Source organism: Vicugna pacos, chromosome 10 (genome assembly GCF_048564905.1).
Source record: "Vicugna pacos chromosome 10, VicPac4, whole genome shotgun sequence".
In the NCBI taxonomy this organism is placed as follows: domain Eukaryota; kingdom Metazoa; phylum Chordata; class Mammalia; order Artiodactyla; family Camelidae; genus Vicugna; species Vicugna pacos.
Genome location: NC_132996.1, coordinates 49393860 through 49418632, shown reverse-complemented (window position 1 = coordinate 49418632; position 24773 = coordinate 49393860). Strand labels below are relative to the sequence as shown.

Sequence of the window (24773 nt, the reverse complement as noted above, 5' to 3'; positions counted from 1 at the left end):
AGGCCCACACTAGGCCCGGAGGCCCAAGGCAGCATGCTCCCAGCTCCCAGGGATGGATTCCACGCCAAGAGTTGAGTTCTGCTTGCACAGACTTTACTGATAAGCTCTGACTTTCAGCATTTTTCATAAGTCGAGGAGTCAAGTATACAGAGAGGTGGCTTCCTCTCAGCCTGCCTGCCTCAGTTCTTTCAACCCCATTCTCCTTTGCCAGTTCCTGGTGTATATCCCCCATCCCAAACCTTCCCCTTTCCTTGCGTCATGGCCTGCAAGCTCCGAGAGAGCCCAGCACTTCGCAAGACTAAGCAGGCGCTCCCTCCCCTGTCACCTTAACTGCGGGCACCGAGGGGCGCCTTTGGAGTGTACTGAGGTGTGTCCTAATCGTCAGGCATTCAACAAATGGACTTCTGGTGTGTGGTCAGAAGAGAAAAGCCATTTACTTACTTTCCTCCCCGGTTTTCTGGCAACAGTTGAAGGGGAGCTGCCTCCGTGGACTGAGTAGACCCGAGAGAGGGAATCGTGGTGCGGAATCCCACGCATCACACAAGATAACGGGTGGCACACAAGGATACACCGCTGACACGCCGATATCGCTGGCCAGCTCGGCGGCTCCCGCGCGCGAACACACGCGCGCGCACACACATACACACACACACACACACACACACACACAGACTCTCTCCCAGTGTTGGCCGTCTCCCTCCACCCCAGGCCTTCACCTCCCCTCATCTCCCCCTCGAGTCCCCTCCTCTTGGGCCCCTGGAAAAACAGCCTCACTTAGTCAACAAATGGCACGTGGGAGAAGTTGGTGAGTGTTTGGTGAGGACTCTTCAGGGCTTTTCACAAGAATCCTCTGTACACAAACTAAGTGGCCGTGTTTGCTCGGGCCTCTCCAGTCCCGGCTGTGCCTCCGCTCCACTGCGCACCACGCCTTCCGAAAGGAGAAAGGACAGAAGAAAGGGCCCTGGGGGGCGAGAATGGGGGAATGAGCAGGCCCGGGAGGCCTGGACTGCGAAGGCCGCCCGGCCTCGCCGAGTTCCCAGCCAGGCGGCCTTCTCTCGGCCTAATCTTCGCCTCGGCCTTCGCGGGAGTGTGCCTGCCAGGACCCAGTGCCGCTCACGCACCCTTTCTCTTCTTTCTGGAGGCCAGGTGGGCTAGGACTCGGCCACTGCTATGCTGTGCGTCCCAGCGCCCTGGCGGAGATTGGGTAGGGGCGGGGGGGTGGGGTGGGCGGAGGCGGGGCGGCAGGCCATGTTGCGCTGGAGTTGGCAAGAAAGGGCCGCGCAGAGCTACAGAAACTTGCTTTCTCCAAGAGCTGGGAGTCCCGCGCCCAGCTTAAAGAGGTGGGGGCCGCGACCCCCAGCCCAGAGCCTTCACTCGAATCCTCAAGTTCGCGGCCACGGTGCGGGCAATGCAGATTCCCAGAGCGCTGGGAGCGTAGAGATGTTGCGAGCGCCAGCCCCAGAACCCAGGCGCGGGGGCCCAGCACCGGGGAGAAAAGCCGGGACCCACCGGCGGAGCCGAAAACAAGTGTATTCATATTCAAACAAACGGACCAATTGCACCAGGCAGGGAGAGGGAGCATCCAATCGGCTGGCGCGAGGCCCCGGCGCTGCTTTGCATAAAGCAATATTTTGTGTGGGAGCGATCGGTGCATTTGCATGTTGCGGAGTGATTAGTGGGTTTGAAAAGCGAACCGTGGCTCGGCCTCATTTCCCGCTCTGGTTCAGGCGCAGGAGGAAGTGTTTTGCTGGAGGATGATGACAGAGGTCAGGCTTCGCTAATGGGCCAGTGAGGAGCGGTGGAGGCGAGGCCGGGCGCCGGCACACACACATTAACACACTTGAGCCATCACCAATCAGCATAGGTGTGCTGGCTGCAGCCACTTCCCTCACCCACACTCTTTATCTCTCACTCTCCAGCCGCTGACAGCCCATTTTATTGTCAATCTCTGTCTCCTTCCCAGGGATCTAAGAATTGCTCTCACAAACCAAACCAGCAGCGTCCGTGGAGAAAACTCTCGCCAGCAACTCCTTTAAAACACCGTCATTTCAAACCCTTGTGGTCTTTAAGCAACAACAACAGCGAAATAACCCCAACCAAACAAAACTCTTGACAGCAGCTTTGACGAGAGAGGATGCCTCATAAAGGTGAGTAGGCTTCTTTCTTCTCGCTTCATTTTTATTGCAATACTCAGGCAGGTCTCCCCTTCCTCCCCCCTTCCTTACTCCCCCTCGCCGGTCCCCTCCCCCACTGCGACGCCGGGAGAGTTGGGCTGGAGAAGTTTCCACGCAGGAGCCCAAACTTTCTACTTCCAGCGAAAGCCCGCGTCAGAGGGCGACCGCCAGCGAGCGGGAGCGGCGCCGGGCTCGGGGCCGGCGGCCGGCTTCACCCCAGCGCCAGTGCGGGCTGAGCTCGCTGGAAGAACCGAGGCTCCAGGCGCCGCAGCCGCCACGGCTCCCGGCCCCAGCGTCGCCAAATGCTCCCGGCCCGCGGGAGAGGACGAAGAGGCTCTGCGGTGCCGCAGGCCCGGGCACGGCTGCAGAGACGGACCACCGCCGGCCGCTTTGTCCAGCCGCGGGCCCAGCGAGCGCGCAGGGAGCGGGCGCGCCGAGCGAGCGCCGAAGGAGCCGGCTTGCCGCGCCGCCCGCCCTCCGGCTTTGTGCGGCGCTTGCCGGGGCACCAAGGAGTCCGCTGGCACTCGAGCGCCGAGGGCCACCTCGCCCGCCGCCAGCCGGAGCAGTCAGTCGGCAAGGCAGCCCCACGCCGGAGGCGGAGAGAAAGAGCGAGGGAGCATGAGCCGGGAAGGAAGCCGCCAGGCAGGCCGAGGCGGTCGAACGCGCGCTCCGTGGGAGCTCAGAGCCGAGCGGGAGGATTGTCAGCTTCCATCAAGCCCCCAGGCTCTAGCCCCCAACTTGAGCGCAGAGCTTGGAACTTGAAAACTCTGCTCCCCAGGCTTCCCCCAACCTTGGCCTTCGCCCAGCGAAAGCTGGGGTCCTCCCCGTCCTCCGGCCCCCGGCGCTCGGTGGATACTTTTACTTGTCTTCCTCTGACAAAGCTGCACTCGGTGTTGCCATTTCAACAAGTTTCAAGGTGGAAAGGTGGATTTTTTTTTTCAGTCTAAAGGTCCTGATTTTTTTCTTTGTGAGGCCTTTGGAAATTCGACATGAAAGCATTGGTTTCCCCTTGGTCTGATCACATCCTCTCCCAGCTAATTAGTCTGAGTAATTTGAGAGCTTTTCGATTAAGACCCCGGGAGGAAAAGTGTCTTTTCAAAGTTCATAAAGTTGTTGCCTCTTTCCTTGTGCAGATTTTCTCAGTCTCTCTGCACCATAATAGCCCTGAATTTTAGCAAGTGTAATTGGGAGGAAATGGAGTTGAATTTCAAGTGGAAATGCTTTCTTTTTCAAGTGCTAAAACCCGGCCTTCTACCATGAATGATTTCTAGAAAGTTTAAAAACAAAGTGAACGATGGTTTCTTTCTTTTTTTTTTTTTTCTAATTTGATCCAAAGCTCCCTAAGCCATATTGGACGTTTAACTCGAACTTGGGAAGATCTGAGGAGGGGCAGGAGCAGAAAATGAAATGGAAAGCAAAGAGATTGAAAGCCTAGCGAATTTACGGAGGAGAAATAATAGTTGTTGCATTGACATTACATTTTTTATAGCCGGTGACCTTTGCAAATGTCTAAAGGCAGTTTGATTAGTTGTTATCTTATTTGGCCCTAGAGAGTAAAACTTTGTCATCTTAATTGGTAATTACTCTCTGGCTGGGGGCCGGGAGGGCCGAAAGTGAGCTCTCTCCTTCACCCTAGCTAAGAAGTTTGGAGATGAATTTTGAGTATTAAGTAATTAAAACAACAAGAGCATTTAGAAGCTAAGGCTTGGGTCAGGGATAAGGGAGGCAGGAGCCCAGTGGCCTAGTGGACCAAGGGCCGGATGGCTCTGAGGTGTCTGGAGACTCCTTCCTTTCTGGAGTGGATCTCTGACCTGGCTAAGGCCATAGGATGCCAGGGGCTGAGCTGGGGGGCTTTGGCTGTGGCTGAGTCGTGGGGGGGGGGGTGTCTAACCTCCCAGTGCACGACTGCTTCCGGGTGTTGAGTGCCCGGCTCCCGGGTTGCTTTTGCACTAAGTGTTAACGATTACTTAAGTAATTAGATAGCTTCTTAGCCGAGAGGGGGGTGGGAAAGGAGTAGAACCGGAATTTGAAATGCTTCCACCTTGCAGCTGCTTCGAAAACTAATCGGCTAGGCCTCTCTTGAATCAGCTAGTGGATTTTAAAAAATGGTTCCAAGAACGTACCGGCTGAGATGGGGGCATTTGGTTGCAATTGAGTACAGTATGGGTCACAGTATGGGCTTAGGAAGTTTTAGCCTTCTAGGGGAATTCCACTCTCCCTTTCCCCACCTGCTACTATCTGCAGTTTCAGAATCCCACCTTGTGGAGGGGGCATTCTGTGCAAAGTTGGGTTTTCTGCCTTTCCTGGGTGTGACTGTGGTCTTGGGGACTGAGAAACAGGAGGGAGGCCTTGGAAGTCAACTCAGCTAAGGGTAACTAGTTAGCCCTCTGTCGTTGCCAATATTTGCCAACCTGCATTGAGCAGCTGGGAAAAAGTCCTCCTTTTAAGTTTATCTTTATGGATTTAAGCTGTTTCCCAGCTAGTTAATAAATTCGACCATTAATGGCCTTGAAGAGAAAAAAAATGTGCTCTTGGAATTCTTTGCTTGCAGGCAGGCAAAATTAATAATCGTAATAGGCAGAAGAGGAAAAAGAAAGAATATTTTAGGGTTTTTTTCTAAACAGGGAGAAATGATGCTGTGACTATTTAATTATTTTACCTCTTTTTTTTTTTTTGCAAACCTTTTGAATGGGTTCTTTATTGTAATTCTCTCTTCCCAATTGAGCTCCCCACGGTGCCGTTGTATCTTTTTACAGCCCCTAACAACTCACACCAGTAACACAATTACCTCCAGATATTTATAACAAGAAATTACTTTTCTATCCCCCCCAACCTTCTTCTTAGGGGAAGACAGGGAGGGGGTGGTGGAGGAGGTGGTAACCTTGCGGACTAGCACTGGGTCAGGACTTACAAAGCAAAAAAGTGTCCCTCTGTTCCCTTTGTGAGTTGGTGGGTTGTTGGTACCTTTGGTTGGAAGCTGTGTAGCTGGTGAGGGAGACTTGGTTTTGCTCTTTGGGTTTGGGGAGAGCTGGAGAATAGAAGCCATTGTTCGCTGTCTGCAGGCTTTGTCGACCACGCTCACCCCCTCCTGTTTGTACTTTTTAAAGCAGTGAGGCAAGCTAGACAGCGTGTGTCACAGTACAGTAAAAAGGGGGAAGATCTAAACACCAAAAGAGAAGTTAATCACAATAAGTGAGGTTTGGGGGAAAAAGTTGGGCTTGCCACTTGCAAAGTCCCAGAAAGTCTGGGAGGTGGGTGGAGATGGGGCCTGACTGGTAAGCTCTGATGGGGAGAGTGAAGGATAAGGAGTAACCAGAGAGTTGGGTTCTGGGGAGCTTGGGGCAAACAGGGTGGTAAAATTCTTTAAGGAAAGAGGGAGTAATGGCTCTTAAGCCCTCTCAGTCAGCCTCAGCCTCAGCCTGCACCCTCAGGCACCCTGAAGTTCCAAGGTCCCCTTTCCTTCACCTCTAAACTTCAGGTATTATTCCTTTTTCCCTCCAGCTCTTAGTCTGTACTCAGTAGCCCCACTGTCTCTCTTGTTCTCCCCCTTTCCTTTCCCTGGTTCTTGATTTTTTTTTTTCAAAATGGGGCCCCAACTTGTCAGATTCTCCAAACCTCCCAAGCCAGGCCAGAGCAGCTACTACCAAAAGGTGGGGACTTGTGCAGAATAGGCTGCTGTGGGTGTAACTCTGGGATTTAGGATTTTATGGAATTTGAGCCCTTGATGCATTTGTTTTTCTTTCTGAGAATATGGATTAGAGAGCCCATGGGCCTACACTTTTGAGCCACAGTTTCATATACATTTCTCTCCTTCTGTTTTGTCTTAGGGGGAAGACTTTAACTAGGGGTGCGCAGATGTGTGAGACCTTTTATTGTGAGAGTGGACAGACATCCCAGATTTCAGGCAAGTTCTACATTGGCTGCTTTGGGCTCCAAAACCTGAAAGAGTCAGAATGCTTCTTCATTCTTGTTCAGTTGGAAGAAAAATTTCAAAATCGGGTCACTGATTCTCCTGATTAAAGGGTTAACTACTAAGTGGTTTGGGGAAAACAGATTGAGAGTACTGGAGTATTTGTAGTCCAAAGAGTAGGCTGCATGCAATGGAGGGCAGAACTGGATGACCCTCACATTGCCCTAAGCGACTGAGTGGATGATTTCCTTAAAGAAGGGGCTTTCTTCTGTCCTGGCTCCAGGTCATCCTCTGTCGGGATGTAGGCTTACCTGGAGTGCACCCAGGATTAATGCCTATATTCTTGCTAGCAGAGCCCCATATTCGAACCCCGTGGGATCCCGCGGCCCCCAGCCAGCGCCAAGATGCAGAACAGTAAGTGCCTCCGGTATTTCTCGGACTTTGGACTTTGGGCTGGGGACGCACAGACCCGTGGGTAAAGGGAGGGCACAGAGGTTCACGGCGTCAGCGCTGGCCAGGCCGCCCTGCTTGAGGGAAGAGGCCCAGGGACCCGAGGCAGCTGCACCCCTTTCTGCGCCGGCAACCCAAGAGGGGAGGGTGTTTGCTCTGTTCTCCCTCCTGGAAGAACAGGGGCTGGGCCCTTTAGAACAGCCCGCAAGAGTTTGCGAAGCTGCGGTAGAGAAACCCCATCCCCCCAAATCCTGTAACTCACACCCCCTCCCCGCCCCTGCCCGGGCTCTGACCCCAGAGAGAGGGGCTGGGCTGAGCAGGGCGGGGCGGAGGCTTCTCCTAGTTGCACGAGAAGGAGGCCCCTTTGGGCTTAGCCAAGACTGAATGTCTCTACCGTCTGGGTGGGGTGGGGGCTCTCCTCCCTCAGTCACTCTCAGGGCAGCTCCTCCCCTCCTCACTCCGGATAGGGGCCTGGAAGGCTAGGGGAGCAGGGCGCCCAGGCCTGCAGTGAGGTGGAAGTGGTACACTTGAATCATAGGGCTGTTACAGGGCGCCTGCCAGAGCAGGTTTACTGTGTGTGGGAACAGAATGGGGGTCGAGCCAAGGAGTTGGAGAAGCCCTGCCCTGGTAGTTGCAACGGTTTGGGTCCTGGTCATTCCAGGCCCACAGTGTCTTTGATTCCCCAGCTTTTGTGACTCCCATCCTACCTCTGCCCACCCGACTCGGGCCCCTGGCCCACCTTCCTGCTTGGCCGGTTCATGGGTACCAGTACGGGGCACGGCATGTCTGGAGCCTGGGTCTGGGAGCCTGGAGGCCAGTGAAACTAGGCCCTGGTTGAGGTGTGCAGTCTGGATGCCGTTTAGGGCTCAGCTCTAAGGAATGCAGAAAGGCCTAAGTCTTCTAGCAACCCTCCCTCACCGAACTGCAGATGGTGGAGGGTCCGAAGCACCCAAATCCATCTGTCCTGGAAACGCTAGCCACCCCCTGGTGCTTTTGCAGCTGGTGGGTGTGGAGCACAGGAGAGGAAGCAAAGGTGGTGAACTTTAAGGCAGCTTAGTTGTGCAAAACCCGACAGGCCCTGGGGCTTGGCTCCAAGGCGAGGCTTAGGATTCTGTCCACCCTTCCTGACTGCTGGGTTCTCCCCCTACAGCTCAGTGTCCCCAGCCGCTGGCTCTCAGGCTGGCCAGGCTGGGGTGCATGGCGCTGAGCGTTTGCCACTGCGGCCTGGCAGGCGGGCCCCAAGGGGCGCGGGGTCGCAGGCAGGCCTGCAGGGCTTTGTGCTGCTCACTCCCGGGTGTGCGAGAGGCCCAGAGCATCCAAATTGACACCATATGTTTTCCTATTAGATGCTTCGCGGTTGAATTCTAGGCGCATAATCATCGCCACTGGGCGAGAGCGCCAGCCATCCCTAGGGAAGGGACACAATGATTGAGGCTTAACCTCTGAAGGGGAACTTAGAGCTGCGCTTCCTCGCTGCCATTTCGATGCTGGCAGAGGCTATCTGGCCCTGGGCAGCACCCGCCGGCACTGGGGAGGTGGTGGAACATTGCTTTTTTACTGGGGGGAGAAGGAGGGAGGTCTAGGATTAGGTGGCCTCACATGCCTTGGCATTCCTAGATTGGGAGCTGCCTAGGCTGTGCATGAAGTTTGGAAAGTCTCAGTCTCTGTGAGACAGCCTATTTCCTGGAAGACTCTTTGCCCAAGGGGGAGGCCCCTTAGCTGGAGCAATAGAAGGGTCTTTCGAGGCAAAGGAAGGCTATGAAATGAATTTAGGAGAAACTGGAAGCTCGGAGTAGGCCTTGCTCTGTTGGAGAAGCGGTGTCCCGGCGATGTCCCTTCTCACGCTGGGCCCGGCCGGAGCCCAGATCCCCCTAATGCCTGTCACTTCTCATCGAGTTGAGGCTCCAGCACCCGCCTTAGTCAGACGCCCCCCCTCACCTCTGCCCCAAGCCTTCGGCTACCCTGAAAACACGGCTCCCCTCGAAGGGGAAACGAGTGCAGTTCAATCTCGTCTGAGTGATCTACAAATAGGGACGGAAAGGGTCGTTTTATCACGGTCCCGTTTGTCGTGACGATGCAATTTCCCGGAGCGGAGCACTGTCACAAAGTGACAAGGCTGCCACAAGCGCCCCGACTGATCTTTTCAATTAGCCTTCCATGCATGATCCAGAGCGACTTCCGCCTATTTCCAGAAATTAAGCTCAAACTTGACGTGCAGCTAGTTTTATTTTAAAGACAAATGTCAGAGAGGCTCATCATATTTTCCCCCCTCTTCTATATTTGGAGCTTATTTATTGCTAAGAAGCTCAGACTCCTGGAGTCAATTTATCAGAGGCTCCAAGGAGAAGAGAGGAGAGGAGAAGAGAGGAGAGCTGAGCGGAGGGCGACGTCTTCTCCTGGAAGGGCTGCTCTCTAGAGTCGGGGCTGCAGGTTGGAGATTTTTAAGGAAGTGGAAATCGGCAATTGGCTTTATTTGTGCGGCTGTGGTTTCTGGGGAAGGGGCTACAGAGAGGCATTAACTCCCTCTCCCTATTACCTAAGATTAGACAATGGGGTGAGGTTGTGAGATAACAAGATAAAGGAGGGATAGGGGACTCTGGGGTGTGGTCTTTTCGTTTTCTTTTCACTTTTTTATTTTTGCTAATATGAGTCCCTGGCCGTGGGGAGGGCCGTGTTTAGCAGCGGAAGTAAAGCGAGCTGTGGCAGTGCTAATAGACTCCCAGCTCTCCGCCCCACTGCAGCAGGCTGACTACTTTGTGGTTGGAGCCGATCAGGGGCTCTGGCCCCCAAGCCTACAGTGGAGGTGCTGAAACCCAGGTTAGGGGACACTAGCCACAGATTTGCTGTTCTGGTTCTTCCCTAATTCTTTCCCTTTTCTCCTCCATTTTTTTTTTAACCCATGCTTGTGTAGTGCCTTCGTCAGAGTTCAGAGTTTGACAGCAACCATTTCTGGACTCTAGCGTACGAGGGAGTGTTGAAGAGCTGTAGGATTTGCTAGCACAGTTCTAACAATGCAGACACGTTGGAGATTCAATGTGGGTTCCGTAGAACCCACGCTTTGCCGTGACACTCAGAGGAAGTCTTTGGGAGGATATTTTTGAGCCGATTGTTTGCACCTTGCGGGTTCAGAGGCTGACTGGGGTGTTTATGAAGGGCAGCGGAGGGCTGGGGACTCGGCTGGAGTGAAGGCGATAGTGAGGTGCGTGTGTTCTTGCTCATTGGCTTGTGTCTGCACGGCGCTTCTGCAGTCTGGTGGGCAGGAGCTCGGCTGTGTTTGGGCTGGGCTGCTCGTTGCCCCGCATGACTGCGAGGTCCTGTTGTCGTTTTTGATCGATAGCAGGGACCTGATGGCAGAGGTTGGCTGGGGTTGGCAGGGAGCTCAGGATGCATTGTGGTTGTCTTCTCTTCTTTCTCCTCCTCCTCCTCTTTCTTCTCCTTCTCCTCCTGCCTCTTCCTCCTCCTCCCTCATCCTCTTTCTCTGTACTCGTCTTCCTCTCGTCTCCTCTCTGCTCTGCTCTCCTCTCCCTTTCCTCAGGTCACAGCGGAGTGAATCAGCTCGGTGGTGTCTTTGTCAACGGGCGGCCACTGCCGGACTCCACCCGGCAGAAGATCGTAGAGCTAGCTCACAGCGGGGCCCGGCCGTGCGACATTTCCCGAATTCTGCAGGTGATCCTCCCGGCGCCGCCCCACTCGCCGCCCCCGCGGCCCTCCACTCTCAACGCCCTCTCTTCATTTCTTACTGTAAACGCTGCTAATTATGGACCCCCCACCCTCACCCCCTACTCCAGTCCCCACCCCACTCCCCTGCCTTCCGCTTTCCCCTTTCCTTCCACCATCCTTCCCGATCTCTTTCAACCTGGGTCAGTCACATAAGATAATTCATCTGCTTAAGAAAAAAAATTGTGTGTGTGAATTTAAAAAACCCCCCACAACTTTCTCTTTTTGTTTGGTGAAAACATTCATTGTGGTAACAGTTTACGAATGATAATAAAGTGAGTTATACAAACCAGCATAATTTCATTCCCCGCTCCCTCATCCCATGCTTACCTCAGAGTCTGAGATATTTGTTTGATTTCTTCATATTCATGAAGAATATATATTGATTAAAAAAGACAAATGCTGTTTGCTTCCCTCCCTGTTCACATTTACTCAATTGGGCATATTTTTAAAGGAAAAATAAGAATTCAGTTTATTTCCCCCCTTTGCTCATTAAAGCATAACACCACTTTAAACAAGGTCAGAACAAAAAATTTAATCTGACTTCATTTTGATGCATCTTCAGGCAGTGTTTATTTTCAAAAACAGTTTTACAAACTTTTAAATTAGTTTTTTTTAGTTCAAACTGTTTGAAAGTATCATCATATTTGTAGTTTTTAGGGCTACAAATGTAATTTTAAGAAAAAAACTCTCTACAGTAAGTTCTCATACCATTGAAGGTATATTTTTGTGTTATAGACCCATGCAGATGCAAAAGTCCAAGTGCTGGACAATCAAAACGTAAGCTTGTCATTGTTTAATGCATACTTAAACAATTTTATTTTTGTCTTGAAATTATTAATAATGTGGTTTTCTGTCCACTTCCCCTATGCAGGTGTCCAACGGATGTGTGAGTAAAATTCTGGGCAGGTATTACGAGACTGGCTCCATCAGACCCAGGGCAATCGGTGGTAGTAAACCGAGAGTAGCGACTCCAGAAGTTGTAAGCAAAATAGCCCAGTATAAGCGGGAGTGCCCGTCCATCTTTGCTTGGGAAATCCGAGACAGATTACTGTCCGAGGGGGTCTGTACCAACGATAACATACCAAGTGTAAGTTCACTGAGAACATTCTCCCTCCCTGCCCTAAGCTCCACGCTCTTTCCTCTATACCATCTCTTTCTTTACCCCCCCCCCCCCCCCCCCCGCTGTCCTCCTGCCAGTGTCTTTCTCTCTCTCCTCCCTGCTCCACATTTGTCTCCTCTGTACCTGGGGATCTTGAGAGGAGCACCTTGACCTTTTTTTTTTTTTTTGACCTTCTGGAAAATGGGAGTCAAGTGTGGGGGGGTTATTTACCTAATTTGCATGAGGCGAAGTAGAAGGCAGAGAAAAGCACTTGAATTTGGAAGGAAAATGAAAATAAAAACCAGATTCTAGCTTCCTCCAAATCCACCTGCTTGAACCTTCCTTCCTTCAGGTGTGAAACATCCATTTCTATCCTAATATAAAACAAATAAAGTGAATGAAAGCTCTAAGCCAAGTCTCAATATTGGAGGGGGGGGGGATCTTTAACAAAATAAAGCCACCAGGTGAGTTAGGTCACCAGAGACACTGAGCAACAGTGAAGGACCTCCTCCCCAGTCTTCCAATTATCTGACTAACTCAGTTTCCATGTTCAAAGTGATGGCTGGCATTCTTTCCACGATGTCTCTGCAAATCCACCCACTGTCCCAGGGTGGCTGGGAGGTTTTTGGGTTTGTTTGTTTTTGTTTTTTGTTTTTTTGTTTTTTGGTTTGGTTTTAATGTATTATGGGTCATTCTTTAAGGGGTGGAGGTGCTGAAATGGGGACTTAAGACAGGGCAACCCTGTCTTCAGGAGACACTACCATTTGGTTTGATTTTGGTTTGATTTGCAGGTGTCATCAATAAACAGAGTTCTTCGCAACCTGGCTAGCGAAAAGCAACAGATGGGCGCAGACGGCATGTATGATAAACTAAGGATGTTGAACGGGCAGACCGGAAGCTGGGGCACCCGCCCGGGTTGGTATCCGGGGACATCGGTGCCAGGGCAACCTGCGCAAGGTAAAAACCCAAGCACCCATCCTCAAACTTTCCATATATGCAGCCCCTTCCCATCTTCTCCCCTAACCTTTTCCCTCTCTGGGGGCTTTTGTGCTTGGAGAATGTAGTGCAGAGACTCTTCAAAGGCTTGGGACACACTGACTTGCTTTGTAGGTGGTGTTTGTAGAACTATCTGGTTGGCCTGGGAGTTCAAGGGTTGTGTATGTCAGGAGTAGTATGAATGTGGCTGGTGTGTGTGCTTGAGTGTGTTATGGGCAGGAGTATGTGAATGCTAGAACGGAGCTAGCTGCGTGGTGCCCTATTCAAATTTGCCATTAAAATGCACGGAGAGCCCCCTTGCTGTAGAAGTGTGACAAGTTAACACACTGACAGACTGCAAGGTAAACATAATTGTATCGTTTTGCTTTTTGCTGTAATTGACAAATTATGTGACTATGAATAGGGTGCATATGAGAAGGGATAGGGAGCAGTGAGATGCAGGGCCAAGTTGAGGATGGGTATTGGAAGTGATCTCCTAACTTAAATCAACCCTACCCTCTGGGCTCCTACCTCCTACGCCCCTCTGGGCCTCTGGTTCTCACTCTCTGTGGGTGGCGACTGAATAGAAGAGTAGGATGAGGATACTGTGAGCCAGATTTCGGGGTGCCGGGAGCGACTCGGGCTGGGAGGAAAGATAGGACCTGGACTGTCCCAGGATCCGTAAGAAGGGATGGAGGAAGAGGAGCAGATGGGGGTGGGGTCGAGTCGATTGGCTCTCCCCTCCCCTCATACACCGAGGTAGCTTAGTCAAGAATAGGAAACAGTTTACTCCGAAGATTAATAGGTATTTGTTGTCCTCGTGACAAGGAGATAATATGCAGGATAATGGGACGTGGCGTCTCACTCCCCGGAGCACAGCGAAGCCTGGGGGCTCCCGGCCGGGGGCGGCGGCTCGGGGACGCTGACGGGGCTGCCGGCGCGTCCGTGCGCTCTCCGACCCGCTCTGGGTGCCCCGCGCCTCCGCGGAGCCGGGCTAGAGGAGGGAAAATCGGTAACAGTATGCGAAATATCTGGTACAAAGGATGCTTCTGTCACTCGCAAGAATTTGTTATGGGAACAATCCTGTCGCTCTGTAATTGCTCATTAGAGAACGTTTTGTTTCTCATTAAGGCGACATGAATAAGCGTCTAGTTGAAGGAGACAGCTGTAGAAATGTTCCACAAGAGACCTCTGGACACGATTCGGCACCAATTGCCAATTAGACATGTCAGTTTTAAGAGCAGAAAACAATATAGAACGGACACTGGGAAGATAGGGAGCAAAGCGCTGGCTCCGTGTTTCCCAGCGCGGCCGCTCTGCCGGCCGAGGCCTTCCGACGCGCGGGGCCCCGGCTCCCCTGGGCGACCCGCCAGCCTGCTCGCCGGATCGGGCCGAACCGCGGCTTTCTGGGTTCGTGCCTCTGGTGAGGACTAGGGAGCAACCACCGCACCCTCACCTGACCTTTGAAACTGTAGGGTTCCCACGTGCGCACACCAGACACACCCAAGTGACGCCCGAACTTCGCACTCCCGATTGCCCGCCCCCAGCTCCCCGGCAAACTGAGGTCTCGGCAACCCCTCCCCTGCCTTGTCACGCTAGGGGGTCTGGGAGCACAATGGCCGGGCCTGAGGGCTGAGCCCTGGGCGCGAGGGCTCATGTTTGCCCGGGGTCTAGAACACCCCACTCCTGCTTCCCAGAGCTAGGACCGAAGCCGAGGGCAGCAGCTCTACCAGCCCCTCCGCTGCCACCAGAGGTGGAGCTGCGTTGGGGCAGCTTTTCGTTGATGGGATCGTGAGGGCGGGAAGCGAGAGCCTAACTGCAAGGACCTGGTGGCGGAGGCTGGGGCGGGAGGTGGCGCTAGCTCAGGAGCTTTTAACTTTCAGACGCCCAGTTGCTAGGGCATTCTAGCTCACCAACTGCCAATTCCCCCTCCGCCCCGCAAAAGCCTCCACTCCTGGGCCTGGTCCCTGGGCCTGCCCGCAGCCCCCGCTGAGTGGGGAAGACGCGTGGCGCCAGCGGAGCGCGGAGTCCCCGGCATGGGGGCCGCTGGTGGCGGCGGCTGACGAGCGCCGGGAGTCCTCGGACCTTTTTGCTCTAAGAAGACCCCACCCACCCCCCGCCCTTTTTCCCCGGCCCAGGGGGCCGGTTTTGGGTTTTAAAGAGTCCATTACTCCGAAAGCATAAGGCGAGGTTAGGTCTCAGAGGGAGACAAATATGGTTTCCATCTGATCAACGACATGCGGTGGTGAATAAAATTGCGACGACGTGGGCTGACAACAACAAGAGACAACTCTATCCAGCCCCAATTCTCCAGCGATTTGGTGGTTTTAGGGATCACGGAGACACTTTTTCTTATCTCCTCCCACCCCTCCCCATAATACCCAGGCCCTTCTATAGGATTTAGTCAGTCTCTTTTTCAACAGATGCTACAATGTTTTGATCCGCGCTCTAGAGCTGAAAAGGTGCCGCAACCGGGTTGCTATCTTTTCTTGCTTGTTTTCCGCCTCACTGATTAAGACACTAAGAAACTAAGGAATGATTTTATTTCCCAGCGTCTTTTTCTTTCTTTCTTTCTTTTTTCTCTTCTCCTTCTTCCAGGAAACAAATCCTGTCCCGAGCGTCAGATGGTCCTGGGGCCGGGATAATGGGAGGCGCTTTCACTCGCCTTCTCGCGGATTAGGCTGGAAGGTGGACGGTGCCCATTGAAGGCCCCTTCTTTGCGCTCCGAGGGGGCGCCTTTTAAAGAAGATATCTTAATTGTCTTCCACTTAGGTTTATCATGTGGGGAATTCGAGATCCAACTTCTAGTTTTATTTTGCTAAAAGCTTTAAGAGTGGAAGGTAAATCCATTGAAGAGAAAAGGGGGACGGCGGCGCCCAGTCTAAGAGTGACCTCTCCAGCCCTGCCTGGCTGCGAACAGTTGCTACTTTGAGTAGCAAACAAACTTTCCATGGTGCACGCTCGCTCTGCGGGTCGCGGAGGGATTCTGCAGCCAAGGGTTTCTCCTGACGCGCCTCTAATTCCACTGTTGTGTTTTTCCCCCACGCCCCTCACAAAGAGGTTTAAAATCGAGCTCTCCTCATCCTCGTTGACTTTCTTCCCCTTAAATGTCTGTTCTGAAGTCAGCACTGCGCCTGCTTTCTGAGTGTGATTGTGTGTGTGCGTGGGGGGGGGTGTGTGTGTCGTGGGAGGGAGGAAGGAAGGGAGAGAAAGAGAGTGTGCAAATGTCCACCTTTTAAAATTAGAAAAACGTCAGAGAAGAAACCCGAGCAGAGAATGCTATCTGCGGGGGTCTTCTGAGGCAGACCCAGTAGCTTTGTTTAATTGGCGAGATCGAATGTGCCAGAAAAAGGACTGAGGTGGGGCCTCCTGAAGGCGTGAGTGGTCACTCCGGCGAAATGGGATTGCGTTCTCCACAGCGCTCCCATCCCTAAAGGTCGAATGATCGCTGGTTTTCGTTTGTGCTTTCCAAAAACAATAACTGATGGGCCTTTCTAGTTGGCCCAAAACGTGTATTTCTAAAGTCTTCCTCATTGACCGAATCCGAATATAAAAGGAACTCTTCATTTCGTTCCCTGAAAACACTTTGAAAAGTCACCGGGAAACTTGGGGCAATAAATTAGCGCAGACACTGGTGCAGGCACACATTAGTGAGCTGTCACTCCCTCAGCTGAGCAATCCCCTCGATGCCCTCCACCTTTCTGATGTAGCGCAACAGGACCAAAAGTAGAGCCACGGCCCATTCACTAAGTCTCTCTCTGTCATCTTCTTTTTTCTCTTTCCCCGTCTTCTTGGACCCTCTCCTCTGTTTTTCCTTTCAGCGCTCTTTTCTGTCTTTACACCTTTCCAGCCTCTGTCTCTTCGGAGCCTTCTGTCTTCCTCCAACTTTCTGTACCTCTTCCCTCTCCTACTCCCCCAACCCCCCAGCCAGGCCCCCACCCCTCCTCCCGGCTTCCCTCCCCCACACCCTGCACCCTGGTCTCCACTCTCCCTGCCTGCCCTGCTCACTACCCCCACCATAAGCCCCCGGTCCTCATCCACCGCCCCTGCCTTCCTCCACCCCCTGCCCTGGCCCCCCATCCATTCCCCCCCAACTAAGCGCCCTAAATAGCATTGAGGCGCCCGCACTTCGGACAGTGATTAATGATAGCAGAGCAGAGGGGTTAACACACTTCACTGAAAAGTCTGTTGACTGGGCTTCTTGTAACACAATGTGGCCCGCTGCACGCCTCAAGAGAATCCTTTTGTTGTCCGCGCTCATTGTGGCCTCAAAATTCTGCCCACGAAAGTTTGCCAACGCTCCTGCCCCAGGAGTTTAATAGTTTCCCTTACTCGCGGGGCATTGTGCGGCGCTGAAAAGCAGCCCCTCGCTATTCAAGTGTTGGTGGTCATCTCAATAGATCTCCAAGGGCCCATATGGTGGCCAGTGCCGATGAATCCGCCTGTTTAAATGGGGGAGAAAGTTGGGGTTTTAAAACATTTCAGAGTTCCTGAAAAGATCCCACTAGATCCTGTCACAATTCCCTGAACCCTTTGAAGGCGCTGCCTATTGTCTCCTGGTTATAAATGATATTCCTGGCCAAGTCGATTCCCACCAAGGCCCCCTAGAGGCCCCTCCCCCCACTGACCAAGTTTCTAGGTTGGGGGTGGGCAGCCCCTGTTGGTATCCCTTGGGGGCCCCAGGACTCAAGACCCTGGACCTAGCATGCCGTGGCCCTAGGGGCCCAGCCAGGGCTGAGTCCTTCCCTTCAGACAGGCTGTGGCCTCTCCAGCCAGGCGCAAGAGGAGACAGCTAGCCTTAGAGCATGCACATCTTGCCCTCCATGCAGCAAGGGGAAACAATAAAACTTTCCCCTGTTTAATGATAGAAATTACATTAAAAGTGGTGGAAATGCCCTAATTAAAAATGTACCACTGAAATGATATGCCAAGGATTCAGCTGCAGCATAGCGTATTTAGCTAGTTAGTGAACTCGCTACTATTTCTTTTTTAAAATTACACGTTAAAAATTTAAAAGAAATCTTACTTTCCTCTGGTGCAACACATTACAAAGAATGGACAGTCCTTTTATCTAAATATAAAATTCCATTTTCAGCAATTATAGCCTGTTCTTGGTGATGATATAATTACAGCTGTGCTCGTAATAGGTGTCAAGGCAAAGCACACTCATACAATAGTTGAATAAAACTGCAGAACAATGCGAGCACTTGTAAATTCACAACCTTGAAAATGAAATTGACTGTGCAGAATTCAAATAAAAACTAGATAAATATTTTTTTAAAGATTACAAGCTTGGTTTGGTTTCTTAATAGCATTTTCTACAAACCTATCAACATCTCATTGATTAGATAGGAATTACTGATTATAGATCAGCTGAAATCTTGAACATCACTCTCTTACTTTCCCAACACAGCCATAGGTAAGTAAATTCTCTAAGGAAAAGGAACTGGATGAGGCATTTGGAGAGTCAAGGTTAGTTATGAAAGATCATTTTAATTGGAAACTTTAGCACCTGTTTTGTTATTCAACAAAACATATAGAGTGGCATTAAGAGTGTCATTAAGATAATCAGAGTATGTGTAAGTGTCTAAATTGTACAGTCTCATCTTGACCAAGACAGAAAGAAAATTGTGGTCAGGTAACATAGGTCACTGACATCTTTTATTGAATGAAGGCTGACAGTTACCTTGGGAGTTTTGGTGAGACTGTCAGAATAGACTGCTCTTGGAGTTTGTGGCTATATGAGGCTCCTTTTGGAGGCTCCAAGTTATTCCAAATTTCTCTTACTGTCCTATTCTTTTTGTTCCAGATGGCTGCCAGCAACAGGAAGGAGGGGGAGAGAATACCAACTCCATCAGTTCCAATGGAGAAGATTCAGATGAGGCCCAAATGAGACTTCAGCTGAAGCGGAAGCTGCAAAGAAATAGAACATCCTTTACCCAAGAGCAAATTGAGGCCCTGGAGAAAGGTGATGGAGTTTTTCAAAGTAGAGAAGCAGTAAATCAAAGTAAATGCCACATCTTCAGTACAAAGAGCTAAATTTAGCCAGGGCCCTTGCACAGAGATCTGAAAAGGTTTCTTTTTCTGTCTTTTTTTTTTTTTCTGGGCATCTTTTCAGTGTGTGTTTCCTTTCTTCTTTTCATGTACCAGTAATTCAAAGACAAAAAGTCTGACTTCTCATAAAGAAAAAAAAAAACAATGATATGGCTAATTCAGGCCACAGAAGAGATCTTGAATGAATGTCATTCCAAAGAAAATAGAATTTGCTTCTGATGGGATAGTTCAAGTATAATCAATGCTAATAGTAGTAGCATTTTAAAGAGAACTGGTTGGAGGTGACAGAAGTGGGGAAGCAGGAACCAGCTTGATTCAAGGTTTGATTGACATATTTTGTATAGTTCTGGCACAACATAGAAAATGCGACTTACTCTTTCAGAGTTTGAGAGAACCCATTATCCAGATGTGTTTGCTCGAGAAAGACTAGCAGCCAAAATAGATCTTCCTGAAGCAAGAATACAGGTACCCAGGGACTGTGTGTTCATGCTTTGTGATTCATAGCATTTGCCTTTTCTAGAGACACAGATGCTTCTAAGGAATGCCATTTGTTTATATAAATAGTCAAAGACTCAGTTTGCTGAATGCTTTGTCACCGCTGGGGGCTGGGGGAGGAGGACAGCAGACATGCCAGGAGTAGAGAGGAGCTGGCAGCAGGCGCAGGGCTCACCTGTTCCATCTGATTTCCAGGTATGGTTTTCTAATCGAAGGGCCAAATGGAGAAGAGAAGAAAAGCTGAGGAATCAGAGAAGACAGGCCAGCAACACACCTAGTCACATTCCTATCAGCAGTAGTTTCAGCACCAGTGTCTACCAGCCAATCCCACAACCCACCACGCCTGGTAATTTGGAATATGAATACTCCTCATAAGTGTGTTTCAGCCTGTTTGCCCTTGGCTTTGATCCTCACCATGACCGTCTGTCGTGTGCCTCTCCCTGCAGTTTCCTCCTTCACCTCTGGCTCCATGTTGGGCCGAACAGACACGGCCCTCACAAACACGTACAGTGCGCTGCCGCCCATGCCCAGCTTCACCATGGCGAATAACCTGCCTATGCAAGTAAGTGAGGCCAGAGGCGGCCTGCTTAACAGGACCCTGGGAGAAGAAGTGAGGAGTGGGTTGAGGCCTGCAGACCTCAATGGCCCTGTGTGTACTTTTGGGAGCCTTTCCCAATATAATGATTGGCTTGACCAGTGAGATCCGAAATGCAGACAGTCAATCCACTCTTTTAGTTGATTGATTAATTGATTGATTCATGCCTTTAATAAAATAAAAACTTGATGTTTAGTCAAGACAGTCTGCATTTTGCTCCTAGGGAATGTCAGTTTGATAAAGTTGGGTGAGAAGGGGGCATGTTCTGGGGACCAGTGAAACTTGCACCAGAAAGTGAAAATGAAATAAAGCTGGCAAGTTAGTAGATAGTAAGGAGTTAGTAAACGTAAAAAATTGGGTTTATATAAATATGTTCATTTTAATAAATACGTTCTGTATATGCATTTTGGATATTATTTAGGATGTTTGTGATAAACCAGTGAGGAAGAAGAATAGGATCAGAAACGGGATTCGCATTTGTGTAGTGCAATACACTTAACATAGAGAAAAGCTAGTTTTCTTTCTATACCTTACAATAAAAAAAGGAATGGAAGGTTTTGCTAGAAATTTAGTATATCTTTGCCATGAATTGTGTGACAAGTTTGTGGCGTTCCTAGGTGCCTGGAAGAGTTGAAGAAGAGTATTCACTTTCTATAAAACCTGCTCCTCCTCTCAATTCCATCCTAAATATTTATCAGCCCCTACATGTTCTAGGCTCTGTACTAGGTTAACCCTTTGTGATGGAAGTTGTAGAAGGCAGGTGGGGTGTACTTTGGAGCCAGAGAGATTCTTGATGGGGAAAAAATTGGCCTTCTGCAGTGACTTTCCCAGGACTCCTGTTCTGTGTGGGCAGCAGTTAGAGATGCCAGACAGTGTGAGATGGGCCAGCATGAGCCCCTGATGGAAACAGACCTGGGGTTATTCTCTACTGAGCATCTTTTGCTGGATTTCTAATCCAAATCACACCAACATAAATATTTTATAGTCTTTAGACTAATATAAAAGAGTAGCTAGATAAGCACCTTCAGAGGCATTATTCAGACGTCTATTTTTATTACATTTGGATATTATTGGCCATGGAGCAATTAATGTAAATTAAGGGATTAACAGCCCATTAGTTGGTGTTGCTATGACTGCCTTGGAATTTTCCAGACGTCAAGGTTGCCTAGAGGAAGTGATTTCAGGAATTAGAAACAAATGCAAGCTGAAGTTCTGGCAGGGCCCTGAAGGCCTGCTTGCCTCTTTGAACTTGGTGTTAGCATCACTCTGACTTTAATAAGGCCACTGAGTGTCTTGTTCAGTTTTGCAAATTGTAGCAACATCTAGGTTTCTATGAAGATAAAAAATGTGTGTGAGAGAAAACAACTGGAAACAATTAAATAGATGCTGCTATTCTGTTAGGGTTGTTTCCACATGTAGACTGGTGTGGGTCAATTTTTTTTCAAATACAGACTTTTAAAAATTGTACATACATCATTCAAACCATACATACATTCATAAGACATAAAGAAAATACACTTAACAATGATTCTACTATGCAGAGAAAATTGCTCTTTGAATTTTGGAGTGGGGTGAGAGCTGTTTTGTCTGTCCATCAATTTATCCTGTTGACCAAAATCTTCAACCATTTTGCAAAGGGTGGATGTTCTCCTCTGAACTTTCTCTAATACGTCCCTCTCTCTGAGGATATGGGTCTTGGAATGTTAAACATTTCTGGTTCACAGAGCAGAGAGTACCATCATGTCCCTTGTTCTTGACATTGCGCTCCTGTTAATTCACCCCAAGCTTGCTGCTCTGGCATAGCCCCGTGAGAGCTCATGAGGGGTTCCATCCCAGCTCTGTGTATTTTTTTTTCCTTAATTAAGAAAAAGGTTTATCTTTTCAATATCATGATTCCAGACGCTTAGAGCACAGCCACGCAGTCTTGCGGGTAACACCCAATCTCAGTTTTGGGGGCTGTAAGGAAGTCACAGCTGATTCTCAGGATGGGGCTGGGTTTTGCTGACACTTCTGACTACTTCAGGCTGAGATCATGACTGATCTGCTTCTTCAAAGGCTGTTTAAATCCATGAGTTCAACTATGAAGGGCTTTCAAGGTCCCTAAACCGAACTTTACGGTGAGCTCCTCCCACTGTTCTCTGCCTCAGAGCTTGAGATACAGGGTTTGGGGCAGGGGGGATGTCACTGGATTGCCAAATAAATTGGATTTGTGGGAGAGGGAGTATGTGTTTATGGAAGTCCTCATGTTACAGTTTCTCTAAAGGTGCCAGCAGAGGTCCAAGATAAAAATGGGCAAAAATTCTATTAATTTTATGAATAATGCCAATCATCTAGCCGGACAATTGTCTGAATTTTTGGTTCTTTAAAAACTTTAGTGCGTAGGCAACTTTAGCAGTGGCCAATAGAAGGACTGGTTGGAGGATGGATCGCAGACTTATCATAGGGAATTCCTGTGCTTTACCCGAGGGCATCGTCAGTGATCAGACTTGTTGGCAGGGTTCCTGGGGAGGTGGGAGCCTGGGGATATGGCTGTGCGGTGTGTCTCTCAGTAACCACCGGCTTGCCTTTCTCCTCTCAGCCCCCCGTCCCCAGCCAGACCTCCTCGTACTCCTGCATGCTGCCCACCAGCCCTTCGGTCAACGGGCGGAGTTATGATACCTACACCCCGCCACATATGCAGACACACATGAACAGTCAGCCAATGGGCACCTCGGGCACCACTTCCACAGGTGAGCCGCCGCTCTCCGCGGGCTGCGCAGAGGTGGCCTTTGCAGCTTCTTTAGCCAGGTGATCTCCCTTCACTCAAAGTTTACCTAGAAGGAATCTCCTAGCCTTGTGGGATGGGATGTTTAACTCTCTGATGCTCACTTCTCTGGGGAGAACGGATTAAAAAGGGAAATTCAGTCAAGCCAGCTGGGAACTTTTGATGCCATTTTGACAAAAAATCCAAAACTGTTTTTCCTGAATTTGGTCACGGAAGTTGTATATAAAGATAAGGCCTGAAAATGTAAGTTTTCTGAGGAGGAATGATTACATCAGCCAAAGCCCAACCATAAGGCCCCCTGAGTCTATTGGAAGTCCTCACTTCCCTCCTAGCCCCTCTGTGCCTTTCATTGCAGCTGAAAAAGTACCACTTTGGCTTTCCAGACGAGTTTTCTTGCTGAAATTCCAAACATACAAACAAATGGAGTTTTTTTGAGGGGGGAGTGGTTTGGGTGGAGGAGCTTGTGATTCAATAAGGATGTGTAAACATGTTATCTGGTTTCTGAAGGTGTTGCTTTTGTTTGTAAGACTTGAAAAAAATTTAAATACAGTTAACATGTTAGAAAGTATTAGAGTTTTTTTTTTTTAGACCTATAAATTCATACTCCAAGCCTGTCTCTCGAAGGGAATATCTACATGGCTATTTCTTTCGTCCACTTCTAGGGCTCATTTCCCCTGGTGTGTCAGTTCCAGTTCAAGTTCCTGGAAGTGAACCTGATATGTCTCAATATTGGCCAAGATTACAGTAAAAAAACAAACAAACAAAAAACAATCAAAAAAACAAACAAAAAGAAAGGATATATTGTGTTGATTCTGTCAGTGACTGTGTGGACACAACAGTTGGGCGTTCAGGAAGGAGAGAAAAATGGCTGTTAGAAGCACTTCAGTTCTGCAGTTGTGTCCTGTGTCGTAACACTGGGGAGTGGACTTGAAACAAGGACCTTTGTACACAGAAGGCACGGTATCAGTTGGAACAAATCTTCATTTTGGTATCCAAACTTTTATTCATTTTGGTGTATTATTTGTAAATGGGCATTTGTATGTTATAATGAAAAAAGAACAATGCAGACTGGATGGATGTTTGATCTGTGTTGGTCATGAAGTTGTTCAAAAAAGAAAAAAAAGGAAACCATGATCAACAAGCTTTGCCACAACTTTAAGAGTTTTATCAAGATATATCGAATACTTCTACCCATCTGTTCATAGTTTATGGACTGATGTTCCAAGTTTGTATCATTCCTTTGCATATAATTAAACCTGGAACAACATGCACTAGATTTATGTAAGAAATATCTGTTGGTTTTTCCAAAGGTTGTTAACAGATGAAGTTTATGTGCAAGAAAAGGGGTAAGATATAAATTCAAGGAAGAAAAAAGTTGATAGCTAAAAGGTAGAGTGTGTTTTCGATATAATCCAATTTGTTTTATGTCAAAATGTAAGTATTTGTCTTCCCTAGAAATCCTCAGAATGATTTCTATAATAAAGTTAATTTCATTTATATTTGACAAGAATATTCTATAGATGTTTTATACACATTTTCATGCAATCATAAGTTTCTTTTTTGGCCAGCGGAAGTTAATTGTTCTTAGATATAGTTGTATTACTGTTCACAGTCCAATCATTTTGTGCATCTAGAATTCATTCCTAATCAATTAAAAGTGCTTGCAAGAGTTTTAAACTTAAGTGTTTTGAAGTTGTTCACAACTACATATCAAAATTAACCATTGTTGATTGTAAAAACCATGCCAAAGCCTTTGTATTTCCTTTATTATACTATTTTCTTTTTAACCTTATAGTGTGGTGTTACAAATTTTGTTTCCATGTTAGATTAACATTCTAAACCAGTGGTTACCTTCAGACATACTCTATTTTAAATTCTGATCATCCTTAAAGAAATAATTCTTATAGCTACTGTAAGTTGGAAATGTGTTCAAAAAAAATTCCACAAAGCTGTGTGTAGATCTGTGCCCATTTATAACCATAATATATATACAATACACAAAATGGTAACATTTCCCAGTTAGCCATTTAATTCAGAAGCTCACAGCCTAGAAATAATTTTAAAATGCAACAAGCTATTAACCAGGACTCGTCTTTTGAATTAAGGCTGGCATTTTCAATCTGGGCAGATTTCCATTGTCAGCCTGCTTCGACAGCGATTTCACTGAAGTATATTCAAAAGTAGGTTTCTTATACAAGATTCCCTGAAAGCTGTTGCCTTTCTCAAATAGGCCCTCTCCCTTTTCTGCCTCCCTCCCCTTTGCACAAGAGGCATCATTTCCCATTGAACCACTACAGCTGTTCCCATTTGAATCTCGCTTTCTGTGCGGTTGTGGATGGTTGGAGGGTGGAGGGGGGATGTTGCATGTCAAGGAATAATGAGCACAGACACATCAACAGACAACAAAGCGGACTGTGACTGGCCGGTGGGAGTTAAAGGCCTTCAGTCATTGGCAGCTTAAGCCAAACATTCCCAAATCTATGAAGCAGGGCCCATTGTTGGTCAGTTGTTATTTGCAATGAAGCACAGATCTGATC

General features: G+C 49.0%; 1 protein-coding gene across 3 annotated transcripts; it reads left to right on the top strand.

Annotated features, from left to right (window-relative positions):
• Positions 1 to 6443: 6443 nt before the first annotated feature.
• On the top strand, positions 6444 to 23913 carry PAX6 (paired box 6). 3 transcript variants are annotated; one of them, XM_006198335.4, is made up of 11 exons: positions 6444 to 6498; positions 10070 to 10200; positions 10990 to 11031; positions 11126 to 11341; positions 12145 to 12310; positions 18138 to 18296; positions 18765 to 18847; positions 19073 to 19223; positions 19324 to 19439; positions 22051 to 22201; positions 22899 to 23913. In XM_006198335.4, the coding sequence occupies exons 1-11, from the start codon at positions 6489 to 6491 to the stop codon at positions 22982 to 22984; spliced, it is 1311 nt and encodes a 436-aa protein (XP_006198397.1). In that variant the 5' UTR covers positions 6444 to 6488; the 3' UTR covers positions 22985 to 23913. The 3 variants fall into 3 exon arrangements, with proteins under 3 accessions (XP_006198397.1, XP_031536925.1, XP_072825831.1); XM_031681065.2 differs by lacking the exon at positions 10990 to 11031; XM_072969730.1 differs by lacking the exon at positions 22051 to 22201.
• Positions 23914 to 24773: the final 860 nt, after the last annotated feature.